This window comes from Pipistrellus hanaki (genome assembly GCF_964339955.1).
Source record: "Pipistrellus hanaki genome assembly, chromosome: 16".
NCBI classification, from domain to species: Eukaryota; Metazoa; Chordata; class Mammalia; order Chiroptera; family Vespertilionidae; genus Pipistrellus; species Pipistrellus hanaki.
Window position 1 is genome coordinate 18,952,454 of NC_140518.1, and position 17,815 is coordinate 18,970,268.

At 46.3% G+C, this 17,815-nt stretch overlaps 2 protein-coding genes across 4 annotated transcripts in view; one reads left to right on the plus strand and one right to left on the minus strand.

The window, feature by feature from the left end:
* Positions 1-1,807: 1,807 nt before the first annotated feature.
* On the minus strand, positions 1,808-11,867 carry LOC311610427 (ADP-ribosylation factor 2-like). Of its 3 annotated transcripts, none has more exons than XM_084861634.1 (6): positions 11,712-11,867; positions 9,571-9,660; positions 8,355-8,521; positions 7,260-7,370; positions 6,404-6,528; positions 1,808-3,726 (listed from the first exon to the last, which is right to left on the minus strand). In XM_084861634.1, exons 3-6 carry the CDS (start codon positions 8,500-8,502, stop codon positions 3,565-3,567), a joined length of 546 nt encoding a protein of 181 aa, XP_084717760.1. In that variant the 5' UTR covers positions 8,503-8,521; positions 9,571-9,660; positions 11,712-11,867; the 3' UTR covers positions 1,808-3,564. The 3 variants fall into 3 exon arrangements, with proteins under 3 accessions (XP_084717760.1, XP_084717761.1, XP_084717762.1); XM_084861635.1 differs by lacking the exon at positions 11,712-11,867 and adding an exon at positions 10,251-10,302; XM_084861636.1 differs by lacking the exon at positions 9,571-9,660.
* A 4,593-nt stretch (positions 11,868-16,460) lies between these two features.
* NSF (N-ethylmaleimide sensitive factor, vesicle fusing ATPase) overlaps positions 16,461-17,815 on the plus strand; it is a 110,707-nt gene continuing 109,352 nt past the window's right edge. Inside the window, exon 1 of the mRNA XM_084861720.1 lies at positions 16,461-16,553. Within this exon, the coding sequence (XP_084717846.1) occupies positions 16,542-16,553 (12 nt within the window). The 5' untranslated portion in view covers positions 16,461-16,541. The remainder of the gene's footprint in view (positions 16,554-17,815) is intronic.

Sequence of the window (17,815 nt, forward strand, 5' to 3'; positions counted from 1 at the left end):
TGGCCACATTAGTAGCCAGCCTAAAGATTGAACACTTTGGAGGGTCACCTACATCAGTGGTCCATCCGATGTTTGTGTGGTCCATCCAGTGCTTTCGTGTCCACAGCATCCTCTCAGAGGCTTTCCCATGCTATGCGTTGGAGTAAAAGAATGAAAATAAAGACAAGTTCTTAGTGTACTGCTCCTCAGAGACCACAAGGTGGCGCAAAAGCAAAGTTTTTTCAAAGCGTCCCACCAAATCCGCAGAGACAGAAAGGAGATTGATCTGTGGTTAGTGGTTGCCTAGGGCTGGGGTGTGTGAAAGAAACTGGGAGTGACTGCTAAAGGGCCTAGGGTTTATTTTCAGGGTGATAAAAATGTTCTAAAAGTTGATTGCGGTGATGGTTGCACAAATCTCTGAGTATAAATAAAGCCACTGCGGCGTACACTTTTAAAGTGGAATGTGAGTTACAATTCACTAAAGCTGCTACTGAAAAAAGGTGAAAAGAATATCAGAATTTTCAAAGAAAAAGTATCTCCAAAGCATATCATCACATTTTCTGTGTACTATTTTGACAACTTCTACCAGCTTCCTGTGGACCTAGGACTCGGGTCACGAGAGGGTGTCTGTTACCTCACTTGAGACCTACTTCTACAGGAAGAATGTAAACCCTCCTGTCCTGAGCAAGTCACATGCAAATATTCTCAGCCCCGATAAGGCATTACTTAAAATAGATCAAAGTACATGATCTACAATATATAGAATTGATGCATGGAGCCCCCATCATCCCATATTCTTGGTATCCACAGAGCTGTATGCTTGGTAAGCCTGGGAACTTCCTTTCTAGGCGAGGAAATCAAGGGTCAGAGGTTCAGTAGCCCAATTGAAACCAGCGAGTGGGTGGGTGGAGCTCTGATCTCAGCCTCACACTTTGAGTCCACACTCAGAGCTCTGGCCATTTCAATAGGGGACCATACATCTCACTTTACACCTGTTGTCCCTGAGAAATTATTAGTGTATTATTCGTCACCCTCCTTTCCCTCTTGAGGTAATAAATTCCATGGCTGCCTAACCATGGGGCAGGCTTTTCCCTGGGGCTCTGCCTCCTTTGTACCTAAGACTGATGCCTCAGAGCTGGTGCTGTGGTCAGACCCACAGCACCTCAGCACTTCCTAAAGCACCCACCAAACCCCTCCCCTGCCCAGAACATAGAAACAGAGAGTAGGCTAGTGGTTGCTGGGGACCTCGGGGAAGAGAGGAATGGGTTTCTTTTGGGGGTGATAAAAAATAATTGAAATTTAGTTATAGTGATTGCACAGCTTTGTGAATATACTAAACACCACAGAATTTTAAAAAGGAAAAAAAAGGTGAGGATGGGACACAGCAATGGGCTTTTCTAAACATGCATCCCAGCTGGCCTTAGCACTTACCATGGTTAGAATAGGACAGCAGTGAACAGGATCAGGTGAACAGAGCAGGAGAGATTAAACATAGCCCCCACCCCACCCCACTTTTCCTATAAATAAGGCTGTTTGTGGCCAGCATTGCTGTTTACACAGAATAGCCCCAGAGAAACACCAGAGCAAGGCACACAAAGGCCTGAGACATTTAATCCCCACAACCCGATGAAACAGGTATTATCCCCACTTCACAGTTAAGCAAACTGTGGCTCAGAGGCCAGCAGCTAGTGAGGGGCACAGCTGGGATGTGAATATGGCTATCAGGGCCCTGAGTGTTTGTTCAAAGCCACTGCACTAGTGTGTCCCCACTTACCCCAACTCACCAAAATCACTGAAAGACAAAGACTGTAGCTGGAAGTGTCATGAAAGGACCAGTGAGGAGCACTGCTAAAGGCCAGGGCCAGTACCCCTGTGGTTGTCTTTTGTACAAGTGCCCTGTGAACTTTCCATAGAAAGTCAGCTGAGATAGAAAAGGAGGGATTTTAAAGTCGTTCAAGACATTCAGAAGAACATGGATGCCTTCTCTTTCTTCCAAAGCAAGTTTTTTATTGTTCAACCAATCAACAGTGTTCAGTGAAGCCTAGCACTGTACTAAGTACACTGCACTAAGCATAAATACACAAGCGTAAGACACAGTCCCGGCCAATTTAAGCACAGAATCTAAACATTTCTCAGGGATTACTCCATGGTTAAACAAGCAAATCTGGACTTAGCTGACAATATTGCAATGAACAGTCTTTAAAGCCAACATTTTAAAGAAAAACATTACACCTACACCAGTAATGTCAACTTCATTGTTATCAAAAACAAGGTTTACTTTTCTAAAAATTCACCTTTGTTAAAATAAAACTCTGTAACTTCAATAGATTTTTTTAAAAAGGAACTTTAAAAGGTAAAGTAGTGGAAACGTGTACAAATTTGGCCAGCAAAATATCTGAGCAAAAGAGCTCGAGACTATTGAGAGAACTTAGCCCATCTCCAAGCCGTTTTCATTAACATTTTGACAACATAAAGCATGTTTCCATGTAAGACATACCACCATCCCAGAAGAGGGAGTCAGTACCATGGACAGCGGTACAGGCTAGCCATTACCAGGAGGGCAAAATTTCACACCAACTCAGGCAATAAACACTAGGGGTTGGGGGAAATTTTGTCCTCTGAATTAACCTCTTGATTCTCTCACAAACTCTCGTAACTCACAGGTGTGTAGTTCTGGGAACAGAAGTTGGATTGAGATACTGTACAGGGTGACGATGCATTCCCAGGAGCAAACCTCCTGCTTTGAAAGCGAGAACATTCAGCACAGAACAGAGAAGCGAGAGAATCAGTCTCAGGAGCCTGAAACCTGAGAGGGTGACGCAAGGACACAAACATGACTGTCACCTTGCTTTCTTTTCCAGAACCTTCGCTCGGCTGTGGTCCCAGCAAAGAGTTTTAGCCCCATGCTGGTTACTACCCAAAATGGTCTCCATATTTTTTTTGGGGGGGGCGGGGGGGGGAGGCAAATGAGGGAAGGAACTGGATCATTTTCTAGTGTTTATGTAGTCTGGATACTCTAGTGAAAAAGACCACTGATTCCTTAAAATAAAGTATGTTATACCAGGAAGTTGGGGCTGGGATGCAGCTGAAAGGAAAAGTTCAATTCTGAACTTCAAACCTGTGGTCAGCAAGTGCCTTTTGCTTGAAAGCACTGAATAGCGAGCATCTAGCTCTGGCAGTGATAGAAAGAGTGACAGTTCCTTCCTTTTCGTAGACTCTAACGTCTTAAAGGACCCAGGGTATCCAGAGACGCCAGATCCAGGGCTTCACAACTGAACGTGGTCCTCATGCCAGCAGCCCTTCTCCTTTCCACCATGACCACCACTCTGGCTCCTGTGTACCCGACAGCCCTCAGGATTCCTCCATCAATGGTAGAAATGATCATCAAAGCTCCTGCAGTAGGAGGTAGTGTACAAAATGTAACGCTGATTTTTCTTGAAATGTGACACGATTTTCTTATAGCAGATACAAGGCACAGTGTGAGGACGCTGGCCCACTCCCAGCCACACACCCACACTTGCTCCTGGCACACACACACACAAGCAGCTGATTCCGCCGTGATGCACAGGAATGGATTGCTTCCAGTCACTTCTGGCTCTTAAGCTGGCCGGAGAACCAGTCCAGGCCTTCGTAAAGCCCGTCTCCACTGGTGGCACAAGCAGCCTGAATGTGCCAGTTTCTCCGGCAGAGGGACTGTAAGCCGAGCTTGTCTGTTATTTCCGCTATGCTCATAGCATTGGGAACATCCTTAGAAGAGAATATTAAAAGTCAGTTTATAATGTTGCATTCATATAATGAAATATCCCATGCTCTTCTCCCCAAATCTGCTCCAACCTACAGACTTATCTCAGCTGATAGCAACTCTAGCCTTCTAGTTGCTCAGGCCCAAAACCTTGAAATCATCCTTAATTTTTTTTTTCTTTCTCTCTCACACTCCACATTAGGAAATCCTACAGACTCTACCATCTAAATATATTCAGCATCTGACCATTTCTCACCCCACCTTCACAGCTACACCCTAACCCCACCACCATCATGACTCATTTGGATTACGTACATAACTTCTTTATTGGTCTCCCTGCTTCTGCTCTTGCTCCCCTAAAGTCTATTCTTAACAGTCAATTAAAATCAGATCAAGTCATTCTATCAAAATCCTGCAACAGCTCAGTCTCTCTGGGGGTCAGTGTCCTTCTGATAGTCTGTAGGCCTTCATGACCTGAGCCCCCGTGACTTCTCCAAATAGTCCTGCTTAATCTTTTTAAATACAGCACTGAGCACATGTTACTATGATATATTATAACATTTACTTACTTAGTGTGCTTTTTCTTGTCCATCTCCCCTAACGAGAATGTAAGCCTCACAAAGGCAGGACTCTATCTCTTTCTCTGATGTATCCCAAGTGCACAGAACTGAGTCTGGCACACAGCAAACTCAAACTAAATATGCATAAATTAGCACTAACGAACAAGGTAGATCTGTTTTATTGATATGGAAGGTTGGCCAAAGATATGCTAATTGAAAAAGGCAGGTTGCCAAACAGAATGCAGACTATGATCTCCACAATTTAAATGTGAATATAATCATTTAACTGCTTATATAGGTATAGAAAGTTCTACCTTTGGAAAAAGGTAAGAAATGTAACAATTTATCTTGAGGAATGGGACTAAGAATTTCACTTCGCTTGATATTTTGAAGTGTTTGCATACTTATACCATGAACATATTCTGCTTTTATAATTAAAATGATAAATCTGTTTCTTTCCTACACCCTCCCTCTCCCTATGTTCACTAGTGAAATTCTGAAATGACATCGAACCTAACAGTAGGGTCATGGTTGAGTAAATGATGATCCATTCGCCCTTTAAAATCAACTTTAAAATCATGTTTACAAAGAGATGAATGACAAGAGAAAATGCTTTCCATAAATCAAAAGTGACAAAACAGTATGCAACACTGTCTAAACAGTAGGATTTCAATCATATGATGAATATATTCATGGAGGACAGAGTAGGAGGAAACATATCCCAAGGTAACTGTTGTTATCTCAGGCTGGTACATTCCACATGATTCTACCTTCTTTCCCACACTTAAATCAGCTTCAAGTTCTGTTCTACACTGGGCCCTCCTCCCACTCTTTTACAGCTTATATTACTCTAGAGGCCCGTTGCATGAAGAGATTTCTGCAATAGGCCTTCCTTCCCTTGGCTTCCAGCACTGGTTTTCCTCCGGCAACTGGGATCCAGGCCTTTGCTCCGGCTGGAGTCTGCCATCTTCATCTTCGATTCAGACTATGGAGTCTGCAGTCTTTGTCTTCACTGCGGCTGGCCGGACTGCAGCTCCTGTAGATCCCTTTGCCCCCCCCTCACCCCCACACTCCCTCTCATAGCAGGTGTCCTGCCCCGCCCGGCTACTCTGTGCCTGGAGCAGCTGGGCAGCTGCTGCTTATTTGTCCTTTTAATTTGCATATTCCCTCCTGATTGGCTGGTGGGCATAGTGGAGTGATGGTCAGTTTGCATGTTTCTCTTTTATTAGTGTAGTCTAGAGGCCCATTGCACAAAGAGATTCGTGCAATAGGCCTTTCTTCCCCTAGCTGCCAGCACCGGTTTTCCTCCGGCACTCACAACCCAGGCCTTCATTCTGCGCTACCTTCAGTCTTCCCTCTGGACAGAGCACCGCTCCTGTAGCTCCCTCTAACCCCCCTCCTCCTCATAGCAGGCTTTCCACCCTGCCTGGCCACTCCCTGCCTGCATTCATGCTGCTCAGAGGCCTGAAGGAGATGGGGGTGAGGCCACCACCATCATTATTTGCATACTCACTCCTGATTGGCTGGTGGGCATAGCAAAGTGACAGTCAATTTTCATGTTTCTCTTTTATTAATGTAGATTTCCTCCTTAGTGATAGCCCTGTAAGATCTAATCATTCCCTCCCTGGTCCACTCCCAACTCTGCTCTAGTGTCACTGGCTGCCTTGCTGTTCCTAGAACCCTGGGGCTCCCTTCCTGCTGGACTTCAGGTCTCTGCTCAGATGTCATCTTATCAGAGAGGCATTCTGGCCCTTCCCCATATCCATTCTGCTTTACTTTCCCCCACAACACTTCCACTGGACACATTACATATTATGTATTCACTGACTCTTCTCCCACTAGGATGTAAACTCCATAAACACAGAGACTTTTGTCTGTCTTGTTCACTGATGTTATCACCAATACATAAAACAATGACTGGAACTTAGATGCTCAATGAATATGTGTTGAGTGGATGAATGAATGAATGAATATAAGACAGATGCTATAAAGGAGGTGGAGGGAGAGGTCATGGTAGGGGCTGGAAAGAGAGAGGCAGACATCTACTTTAAATATCTATTATTTTTAAGTGATCAACTAGCAGTAAGTTTCAGTTTCAGTATTCAGAATGCCAACAACATACCTGTTTATTTGCAAACACCAACAATACTGCATCTAGGAGCTCATATTCCATTAACAATTTGGTTAGTTCTTCTTGGGCCTCACTGATCCGTTCTCTGTCATTGCTATCGACCACAAAAATCAGACCTGGAGAGACATCACAAGCATGTCAGTGATCTGAACCTGGAAAGGGCAGCTGTTGATATCCCTTACAGCTTCTCCTTGCTCACCTGTGTTTTTCACCGAAAGCAATCCTCTGGAAGGATATATAATCCGGAGAGTTAGGAAGTGTACTGTACACCAACTAACCTATCTTATTCAGAAGATATCATAGCCCTTCACCAGATTACACAAAATATACAGAGAAGTATACAAAGAAAAGGTTTTTAATCACTCATTTAAAAAAAAAACAAATTTTTTATTTATTTTAGAGAGAGAGGAAGGGAAAGAGATGGAAATATCAATGTGAGAGAGAAGAGAAACACTGATTGACTGCCTCCTGCACGCCCCCTACTGGGGATTAAGCCCACAACCCAGGCATGTGCCCTGACCAGGAATCAAACCGTGACCTCCTGGTTCATAGGTTGACACGCAAGCACTGAGCACACAGCTGGGTTCAAGCATGGATCTTTTTCTTTTTTTTTAATATATTTTATTGATTTTTTACAGAGAGGAAGAAAGAGGGATAGAGAGAAACATCGATGAGAGAGAAACATCGACCAGCTGCCAAGGTACATGCCCTTAACTGGAATCGAACCTGGGACCTTTCAGTCCGCAGACTGACACTCTATCACTGAGCCAAACTGGTTTCGGCTGCATGCATCTTTAGATACATTTAATATAAATAGTTCCAAGCCTGTGGACTGGATCATCCTTACCATTGGTGTTCTTGAAATAATGTCTCCACATGGGTCTGTGTTTACAATGGCTATTGACATCCCAGATGGTGAGGCTGATATTGTTATAGTCCACCGTCTCCACATTGGAACCTAAATTGAAAAGATGGAGACAAATTCTAATGATGACTTTTGCTGGTGGAACAATTCCACATAATTTCAACTGACATTTGGCCAGCTTCACCATGTGGACTTTTAATTTACAAAGCAGCATGCTAGTCACAGATGTATAACTTACAAAACAGAATGTGTTAGTCAGCTTGCTCTCCCATTCAGCATGAACGTGTCCCAAACCTTCCCTTATTCTCTCCAACCTCCATCCTCCCACTTTCCCCCTTTCTCGCAGCAAAAAGATCTTAACGGTGTACTTGAGAGCAAACAGAAGCCGTTAATGGGACTGACTTCCTACTCCTTTCCTCCCTCCCTCTTAGAGCCCTTCTCACTCAGGAATTTGGATCTAGAGGCAGTTCTCGTGGCAAAGATTAAGTTCTATCAAAACCGCCTTTGCACAACCCTGAAATAGCCCACAAAACGCAGTGCTGGTCTACAGCTTTGGGACAAATCAGATTCTCCAGTTGGACACCAGCTCCAGCAGTTGGCTTGAACCAGAGTGAAGAAATAATCACACTGCATCTTTAAACACCGGGAGCATACTTGGAGTGGAGAGATGCTTCCACGGAGGAAGGCCAGCTGGAAGGAAGACAGACTGGAGGGAACAGCAGATCTCCAGCTTCCCTCTCAGGCTGAGGCTGGGAGACATGCTAACAGAGAGGAACAGAGGGCATCACTGCCCTCGCTGTTTTAATCATGATTATCTTTTACTTTCTTGCCTAGCTGCTAAAGCTAAGTTTGCTTAATCTAAATGTGTTTGTATGACTCCCCTCTAAATCTAGGAATGCACTGGTGGATGTTGGGGAGCAATTTATTAAGTATATATTACCTGGTTTTGGCATCAAAAAGTTTAGGTCCTTGGGACAAACAAGATTTTCGAAAAGAAATATTTGATAATGTAAGCAGCATGCTAACAGTTTAACAAACTCAGCTGTAACTTGGTGTGGCCACAGGCTGTTAACATACCTATTGTAGGGATAGTAGCCACAGTCCTTCCCAGCTTCAGTCTATACAACATGGTGGTTTTTCCTACTCCATCCAAACCCAACATAAGAATCCGCACCTCCTTTTTTCCAAACAGACTTTTATACAGTTTTTCAAAAACATTCCCCATGGTAATTGAATTTGGTTACCTGAATGAAAAGAAAGGCAAGTCAAATAGTTGTTCTTTGCAGAGATGCGCAAACATATATAAAATACAAGTCTCTATTAATGGAGGATCCTAGTAAAGCTTTTTAAAATCATTTTTTATTTTTCAATTACAGTTGACATACAATATTATATTATACTAGAGGCCCGGTGCATGAATTCATGTATGGGTGGTGTCCCTTCACCTGGTCAGTGATTGGGGCCAATCAGGGCTGTCTCGCCCAGTCCTGGTTGGGGCTGATTGGGGTCAGTGGCTGGGGAGGGACCGCTGGAGGGACCGTGGGTCGACTCTAGGGCGTGTCCAGCCCCAATCTCACCCAGTCCCAATTAGCCAGACTCCAGCAGCAAGCTAACATACCTGTCAAAGTATCTGACCCGTGGTGGTCATAGTGACCAGTCAACCAACCATTTGGTTAGACTTAACATATTAGGCTTTTATATATATAGATTAGTTTCAGTGATTAGACATTATGTAACTTACTAAATGATCATCCCAATAAATATTGTACCCATCTGACCCCATACATAATTATTAGAATATATTATCTAAACTACTTTACATATCCACGACTGTTCTGTAACAACCATTTGCATGTCTTAATCCTTTCACCTTTTTTACCTTTTCACCCATTACCCCAACCGCCCCCCCATCTGACAACCATCAAAATGCTTTCTGTATCTATGAGTCTGTTCTGCTTATGTGTTTGTTTTGCTTAGTTTATTTTCTTTAATTTATTTATTTAAGGAGAGACAACTACAGAGATGGGGGGCAGGGAGACATCAACTTGTTATCCCACTTAGCTATGCATCCATTGGTTGATCCTTGTATGTGCTCTAACTGGAGATCAAATCCACAGTTTTGCCATATCAGGACAACACTCTATCTAACTGAGCTACCTGGCCAGGGCCAGCTTTTTAGTTGTTTTTTAAATTCAATTTAAATAATCTTAAGTACACTTTTGCCAATAAAGAGTAATATGTCTTTCCCCGCCCCCCCCAAAGGAAAACTCAATTAAGCTTTTTGATACCTTACCAGAAATTTGTCTTTTCCACTGCAGCATCTAAATGGGATAGGTAGACGCCCAGTCTCAATGCCACCACTCTGTTGGCAGGCTTTACCCACCTTAAGAGGGGAAGCAATGCCACAATAGTTATATCTAAACTCTCTTGAAATGAGAACTTAGAGAACCAGTTTATTTTACACATGTGAAGCAAAGTCCTTAAGGTAGGTTCAATATCAATATATCTTCGAAATTTACTTAGTTGCCTGTGGCTACCAGACCAAATCAATACCCAGAAAATAACCTAACGTTTCTCAGAGGTGCAGAAATACGTACAGCATTGTGAAACTGCCCTGGAGTCAGTGAAAATAACTAGGCAAGAGTTGAGACCATACCATAGCATCCAATATTGACTATCACCTTATTGTCCATCAATTTTTAGAACTATTTATTGAAATATAATGTACATACAGATATAAACATTCATGATAACTGTACAGTTTAATGAAATGTCATGAGCCAGATCAAAAAAGATGATTGCCAGTGACCTAGAACTCTTTGTGCCCCCTCCCAGTCATTATCCTCCAAAAGGTGATCACTATACTGACTTCTAACAGCGAAAACGTTCAATATTTCATTTTTCAGTAGAATATAGGATAGATTCTATAAAGGAAGGCAATAGTAAAGACAGACTGGTTTTGCAGAAACTTACAGTCTTTTAACAAATCAGCCTATTTGTAGTGTGAGCCTGATATGCTAATTAAAGAACTGAAACTAGTACTGTGTTCATGCCTCTAACCAAGTTCCTGGAAGCCAACAGATTCTTCAATCAGAAAAAAAACAAACATCCTTATTCTAAATAGTACGACTTTCCTAACCAAAGGAAAGCTTTACTCCTGGGAAGGGGCCACAGGGACAGCCAATCTCCTGTGCATCCTGCCCTCAGTGACCTCAGAGGGGAGGTCACCCAATTCCAGAGTCCTACCTCTGAAAGCAAAGGTTTCCTACAGTAGCTTAACCTCATGGATAATGTCCAACACAGGCCATTCTATGCTGCGACCAGAGAAAAGGAGCACAGCACTTATCCTATATAATAAAAGGCTAATATGCAAATCGACTGAATGGCAGAATAGCCAGTTACTCTGACGCACACTGACCTCCCTGGTGGTCAGTGCGCTCCCATAGGGGAAGTGCTGCTCAGCCAAAAGCCCTGACTCAGGCTCACGGCTGGGGAGCGCAGTGGCAGTGGCAGGAGCCTCTCCTGTCTCCGCAGCAGCGCTAAGGATGTCCGACTGCCGGCTTAGGCCCGCTTTGCACAGGGAACGGGGCTGAGACATCAGTTGGACATCCCCCAAGGGTGGGCTGAGGGGACCCTCCCCCCAGTGCATGAATTTCATGCACCAGGCCTCTAGACCTGTATATAAATGAGGTATAAACTGCTAAGCCAAAGAATGCATGCTTTCATCATTCACAGAAGGTCCAAATAGGAAGTACATGCTAGTCCAGGGCATTGCATCACTTGCAATCTTGTTGGGCGAAAAAATAGATTCATCATTGTTTCAAACAAACAAAAACAACAACCAACCCAATAAACAACAACCTCCCCCCCCCCCCCAACAAATCTCAGTTAAGAAAAAACTAAGAAGCTTGCTGTGGCAAGGAAGGTACCTCTCAGTATCCTGTGAGGCTCCATTTCCTCTCCCAACCAGCACCTCCTAGCTTCTCCCCCCTGCTTCTCCTTGTCTCTTCCTACTCCTCTTGGAGAGGCGCCCAGACCTCGGGAGGAAGGCGATGGCGACACCAATGTCCCTTGGGCACATTCACACCACAAGAACTAACTGTCCAACAGGGCACGAGGGGCGCGCTGCACCCCGAGAGAAGGCCTACAAACGCCCTTTCTGCCCAGCCACCAAGCCGCTCCCTCTCCACCTGTCGGGGCTGTGGGAAAGCTTAGGGCCCAGAGACAGCCGCACCCAGCCTCTCGGATCCCTGCAGCAACCCCTCTCCGAAGGACCGCAAAGGGACGGGGAGCCCTCGCCCTCCTCGCAGGCCGCCCGCTGCTCTCTGCTCCCCTCCCGCGGACGGTGTGGAAACAGGAGGGGGCCTGGAGGACCACGGTCCCTCCTCCCCCGCCCGCCGCTCAGCGGTCCTCCCTGGTCCCTGCAGCCCTCACCGCAGCCTTCAGAACTCCCGCTCCGCTCAGGTAGGTGCTGGGGGACCGGCGTGGTGGGGACGGGACCTTCGGAAACTTTCGCACCAATAAGCTGGAACTTCCGTGATTGACGACATGTCTGGCCAATGCCAAGGACAAGAAGATCCTGGCTGAAGGAGGCCCGCCCTTGGCGACCTAAGCCGAGACACCAAAGCTTTGTAAATGCCGGGTTCACCGGCCAGTGACAGCTCATCGCGTCGCGGTGAGACACGCCCGGGGGCCCCGCCCCCCAATGCTGTGTGCGACCAATCAGAAAAGTAAAAGGATTACTGGTTAGAGTTGCAGAAATTTGGACAAACCCCAAGGATTGATGTGGGGACGTGGGGACGTGGGGACGGGGCCAAGTTCTTAGTTCTCTTTAAGGAACTTTGCTGGAACGCGGCTAAAAGTGGAACTAGTTTGGGACTGCTGTTCTGTGTAGGAAACACCCTGACTGACACCGAGGTTAAGCATGAGGAAGCTTTCCTATTCAATCTGAAGCTGGACTGCAGCCCTGCCTCTACACAGATTCTAGCAGCTGGGGAGAATGCTAGCCACCTGCACCTTCCTTCAAATGTCATAAGACCCACCCTAACCGGTTTGGCTCAGTGAATAGAGCGTCAGCCTGCGGACTTAAGGGTCCCGGGTTCAATTCTGGTGAAGGGCACATGTCCAGGGTTGCTGGCTCATCCCTAGCAGGGGGGCGTGCAGGAAGCAGCCAATAATTCTCTCTCACCATTGATGTTTCTATCTCTCTCTCCTTCTCCCTTCTTCTCTGAAATCAATAAAAATATATATATTTAAAATGTAGTGGGATTCACAGTCTTACAGCTCTCAATCACTCAGCTCCTTAAAAGCCAACTTGGTTAGCTAAAGAGGATAAAACTCCAGCAAATGGTACATACGAATGGAAAAGGGGTAACACACTGCAATTGACAAGCTATGAGGGCGGGGGGGGGGGGGGGGGGGGGGGGGGGGGGGGGGTTTGCACTAAACTCAGAGACCAAAAGTACCCACACAGGATGGTGTGAACATAACAATTCTTTTAAAAAGATATCAATTTTTTACAGAGAGGTTAAAGAGAGAGTTAGAAACATCGATAAGAGAGAAGCACCCATCAGCCGCCTCCTGCACACCCCCTACTGGGGATGTGCCTGCAACCAAGGCGCATGCCCTTGACCAGGATTGAACCTGGGACCCTTCAGTCCGCAGGCCTGTCGTTCTATCCACCGAGCAATAAAAATTCTTAATTTAAAGCAGATCATGTTGTTGTCAGTTATGTACTAGGCCGATAGCTTCCTTGACAAACGTCCATCTTTACCATAAGTGAACCTGCCTATTGTTTTTTGTGCATCTGGGTTTACATGCCTGTGAATGTCAGAGTAGTTTCAGTTATAGTTCCTTGGTAGTGGTAACCAGTATTTGCTGTGTAACTTGCTGGGTCAGGTTTTGAATGTATTAGGTACTCTGTGATAATTATCTAATTCCCACACGAAATCTTTAAGTTTAGATAGTTTAAATGTCACCCAGACCACCTTCACCCAAATATCACTAAATGTATCCCTCTATTCTGGCCAGGCTTCTGTTCAAAGAATGTCTTCTCCCTCTCTTAGAAAAATCCTGCTGTACGTATTCCTTGACCTAGAAACAGTCCTCCGGCAAACTCACCCTTAGGAGAAACCGGAGGACACATTTTTACGTTTTCTCAGGAGCCCTCCAGAGAAGTGTGACAGATATGGTCATCTCAATCCACTATGGTTGGTGGGCCTCTAGTGCCTTACGGTGCTGCGAAATGCAGCCCCTCCTGGGAGACGAGGAATTCCTTTTCTCAAAAGTCATAATGTTTCATCAGATTGATATCTGAATTATCCCTTTAAAAAGAGATTGGGTCCACAATGTTAATATGCAGGCAGTTCTCTGGATCCACGATGTTAATATGCAGGGTTAGGCAGCCTGGCAAGTGCATTGGGGCTCACACTGAAGGATAGTCTGGTTTCCATAGCAACATCCATTCCCTTCCGTGGAGGATTCCATCATCTCTCCTGCCCACTCAGACTTTCCAGAATGAATTGATTCTCGTGACTATAGGTATTTGTCCTTGATCTTCCAAAGAGAAAGGACATGTTCATCCAAAACAACAACAAAACCAATAATAAAAAAAATATTTTTAAAAAAACCAACCCACCTGACTGCAGCTAGACTGCTGCATTGCACCAGCTAGTCTTCCTTGGTTTTAAAATTCCATGTCCTTTCTCCGTTTTGTTCTGTTCTCTAGCCTTATCCATCATTTTGGGAAATAGGTTTCTCTGATAGAAAACAAACAGATGGCAACTCTGTCATTCTAAAACTGGCTGTGATGGAGCTGCAAAATGAAGTTTTCTCTACCAGGCTACCTGAAAGCCTGGGCTTGGGCCGGGGTATCTAGCCTGTGGGTCTGATTGGAGGGGCAAAGATACGAACTGCTTTCCACATTTAGCTCCCAGTAGAGCAGTCACAGTCTCCCACATTTTGCCATTTGAGACTTGTTTCCTTAGGTTAGGCATTGCTCTCCCAAGCAGTATTTCTTAAATTGCATATACTCCTGGGAAAACTAATCTATTAGATTACGAATGCTGAAAGAACTTAGGAAAGCGAAGGGGAGGTGCAGAGGGAAGGGTATAAAAGTGGCTCTGAAGACCACTTTTGTCTGCTTCACAATGACGTCTTCGGCAAGAGGGGCAGTGCAGGTCCTAGCCTGGGCTCTGTGCTCCCTCCTGGGCCAGGGTACCTTGTCTGGGAATGCTTGCAAGGCTGCCTGACCTGGGAGAGCTGTGACCAGAAAAGGGGGAAGAGCAAAAATATTTGTTGTTTATCCACTATCGCTCCAAGGATTACTCAGAAGGTGGTGGCAAATCAGCTCTACTCTGAGATGACCTTGAATATCAGAGCACAGCACAGATGGGATGTGCAGACATGTGACCACCTGGAGCAGTTTCTCAGACTCTTCCTGGAGCTGGATGCTAAGCACTTTAAGGACCAGAGTTCACGTCTGCCTACAATTGCATCGGTAGACCCTGCAGGGCTATGCACATCATTGTGCTGCCTTTGTACGACTGGTGAGAGGATACAAAGTCTCCTTCTATGGGTAGATGTGCTCATAAACCGGCACCCTGGCACCTCTCCGACAGGCCTAGCTTTCCTGCATGCCAAACTTTCCTCCTGGTTGGGGAGATTAAAGACATTTCCCCTGTAATATAGCCTACCTATTACACTCTGATCCACCGGTGATTTAGTTAACATCTGCTTTGTCCAACAAAGCACTCTGGTTCCCAGGTACAGTGTGAGAGTTTATGAAACTGGCCCGAGTTTTTTGTCAGCCCCTCGCCCATCTTCAGGCCACTTACTGATTTTATTAGTTCTTCATTTTAAATTGCTAAGCATGCCCAGCTCTTCTAATTCTTTTTCTCTGTTCCTCGTGTTGGAAAAAAGATTTTTTTTCTAATTAACTATGAGAAATGGAAGATAACAAATCCTATCGTTTATTATTTTTTATAAATATAAAGAGAAAAATAAGATCGTGGGGTCGATAGAGGTGCCAGAGAACCTATTGGGCAGCAACAATCTTCTTGCAGGATCCTATTATTATCTATTCTGATGATGATGTATTCTAAGATTCCAGTGAGGAAATGGAACTGTACAAAAGAAACATCAAGGGTGTGTTGTGTGGGGGTTTTTTGTTTGTTTGTGTGTGTGTATTGTTTTTTTTTTTTGTGTGTGTGTGTGTTTAATGTATTTTATTGACTTTTTACAGAGAGGAATGGAGAGGTATAGAGAGAAGCATCAATCAGCTGCCTCCTATATACCTCCCACTGGGGATGTGCCCACAACCAAGGCACATGCCCCCGACTGGAATCTAACCTGGGACCTTTCAGTCCACAGGCCACCATTTTATCCACTGAGCCAAACCAGTTAGGGCTGTTGTGTTTTTTTGTTTGTTTGTTTTTAAAGGTTGAATTTAGGGCATATTACATTCAAATTCCACCATATACATTGTCTACCACGAAAGAACACTGGGGAGTGGCAACGGTTGGTAAAGACACCAATCACTTTTATAAACAAAAACAAATATAGAATAGCAAATACACATGAAAATAATGATAATTCACTTTTACATTAGAAGAAAGTATTAACTTTAGTTCTCCAGGCTACCCCTAAGCTACACATACATGCCAACTTCCAGGAGCTAGGAAATCAAGGATGCCTACAGGGAAAAGCCTGAATTCATGCAGACCTTGAACTCAGAACCCACCCCTCATCACTGGTCTCCCTTGGGGGCAGGCCAGTTCCCTCCCAGGGCGCTCCTGTTGTGCATTTTCACTTGAAGGTCTGCAAGCTTCAAGCTAAAGGAAGGCCACGTGAAGGGCAAAGAGCAGCTGGCAAAGAGGAAAGCAAGGGCTCGGGGACGAAGGCCCCGCTACAAAGTCCAGTGCCAAGGGCCAGCTGTGGTGAGGTTCGAAAAAAGGAGCCCTGGAGAGAGCCGCCGGCGGACACGAACGCTCTAAGAAACACAGAGTCACTGCACCCGCCCCTCCCCTCGGCGAACCTCCTGCTCAAAATGGCGCCGGCGCCCCGCCCGCCCCCAGCGGCCGCCCAGCGGGCGCGCGCCCGGCGGGCCTGGGGACCCGGGGACGCGGCCGTGCGCGTGCGCAGCCTCACGCTGGCAGCGCGCCTGCGCGGAGCCCCGGAGGCGGCGGCGGCGGGCGCGCGCGCACGGCGGGGGCGGGCTCTGCCAAACGCAGCGCTGCAGCCGCGGAGCCGGACGTGTCCGCGAAGATGGCGGGCCGGGTGAGTGCTAACCCCGGGAGCTGCGGCTTCAGGCGGGGGGTGCCGGGCTTGCGGGCACCCCGAGGTCCGGACAGCCCCAGGGGAAGGAGAAGGGGTCTGAGCAGATAGCTCGTTGGAGGGGGCAACAGGCCAGAAAAAGGGCTTGTTGAGGGGGAGTGAGGGGGAGCGGTGGCTTGGAAATAGCCCTCCTCATAAACTCCATCCTCCTAAGAGAGCTCCAGGGGAGGTGGACCCCTCGCTCCCTGGGCCTCCTGCGTCCCTATTAATTCCCCTCTTTCCCCCTCGCTTTCGGCTGTTTTTCTTGCCCCTCAAGGCAGCCGCAGGGTTGTGGCCGTTCCATCCCCTGTGTGACGGACTCGGGGGGGTTCCCCGCACCCCCTTTCGAGGGCTTATGAGGGGCAGCCTCTGGGGTCACTGCGGAGGGTCCGTGTGCTGCATTGGGGCGAAGGCTGTGGGAGGAAGGACCATCAGGAACCTATTTCTGGTTCTTGAGAATCAAAGGTCTTGGGGAAGGAGGAGGAAGTGCCAGTGACTTGGTGGCCAAGCCCGGCTGTCGAGGGACCTGTCACTGTCGGATCGTGCACAGGGAATGCCTTTAGCTTGGACTGGGCATTTGGCGTGTCGCTTTTTTGCTTTTATGAATGACGGCCGTCGCTTCGAAGGCTGCAGGATGTGTTGTAGCATCAGGGTTTTATATTTTACCTGCTCCCCTAGCCTCTGAGGTCTCGGCGTGGTGTGGTGTTGGCGAGGGAGGGGGGAGAGGGCTGGTGGTGCTGTGCTGTGTTGCAGTGTGCGTGGAGCTAAGCCCTCTCAGAGGAATGGATCCTGCCCAGAGATTACACTGGTCCTAAACCCCGGGATATGAACTGCGTCATTGGGGGGGATAAGGATGTGCTAGACGGATTATTTACCCCAGAATATTTGAATACGTTGCTTGCGTCGATTGATGCATGCACGCAAATGCCCTACCTAAAGGAAATGGTCATGGGATTCCAGAGTGAGAAGAGACCGGAAAGGTCATTTCATTTGGCCTCTTTCTGCTCTTGCTTTTTTTCCCTGCTTTTCCTCTCCTTTTTCATCTGTGGCTACTTTGTCCACCCATGTTTCAGATTCTGGTTTTCCCACCTTCTCAGGAATCCCACTCCTCTGTATCCACCTGCTCCATCTTAACAGGCTCAGGCTACCCCCCTCAACCCTCCCTCCGCCTCCACAGCTGTCACCTTTTCTCTTCCCACTTTACAGCCGGGCATCTTAATGGAATT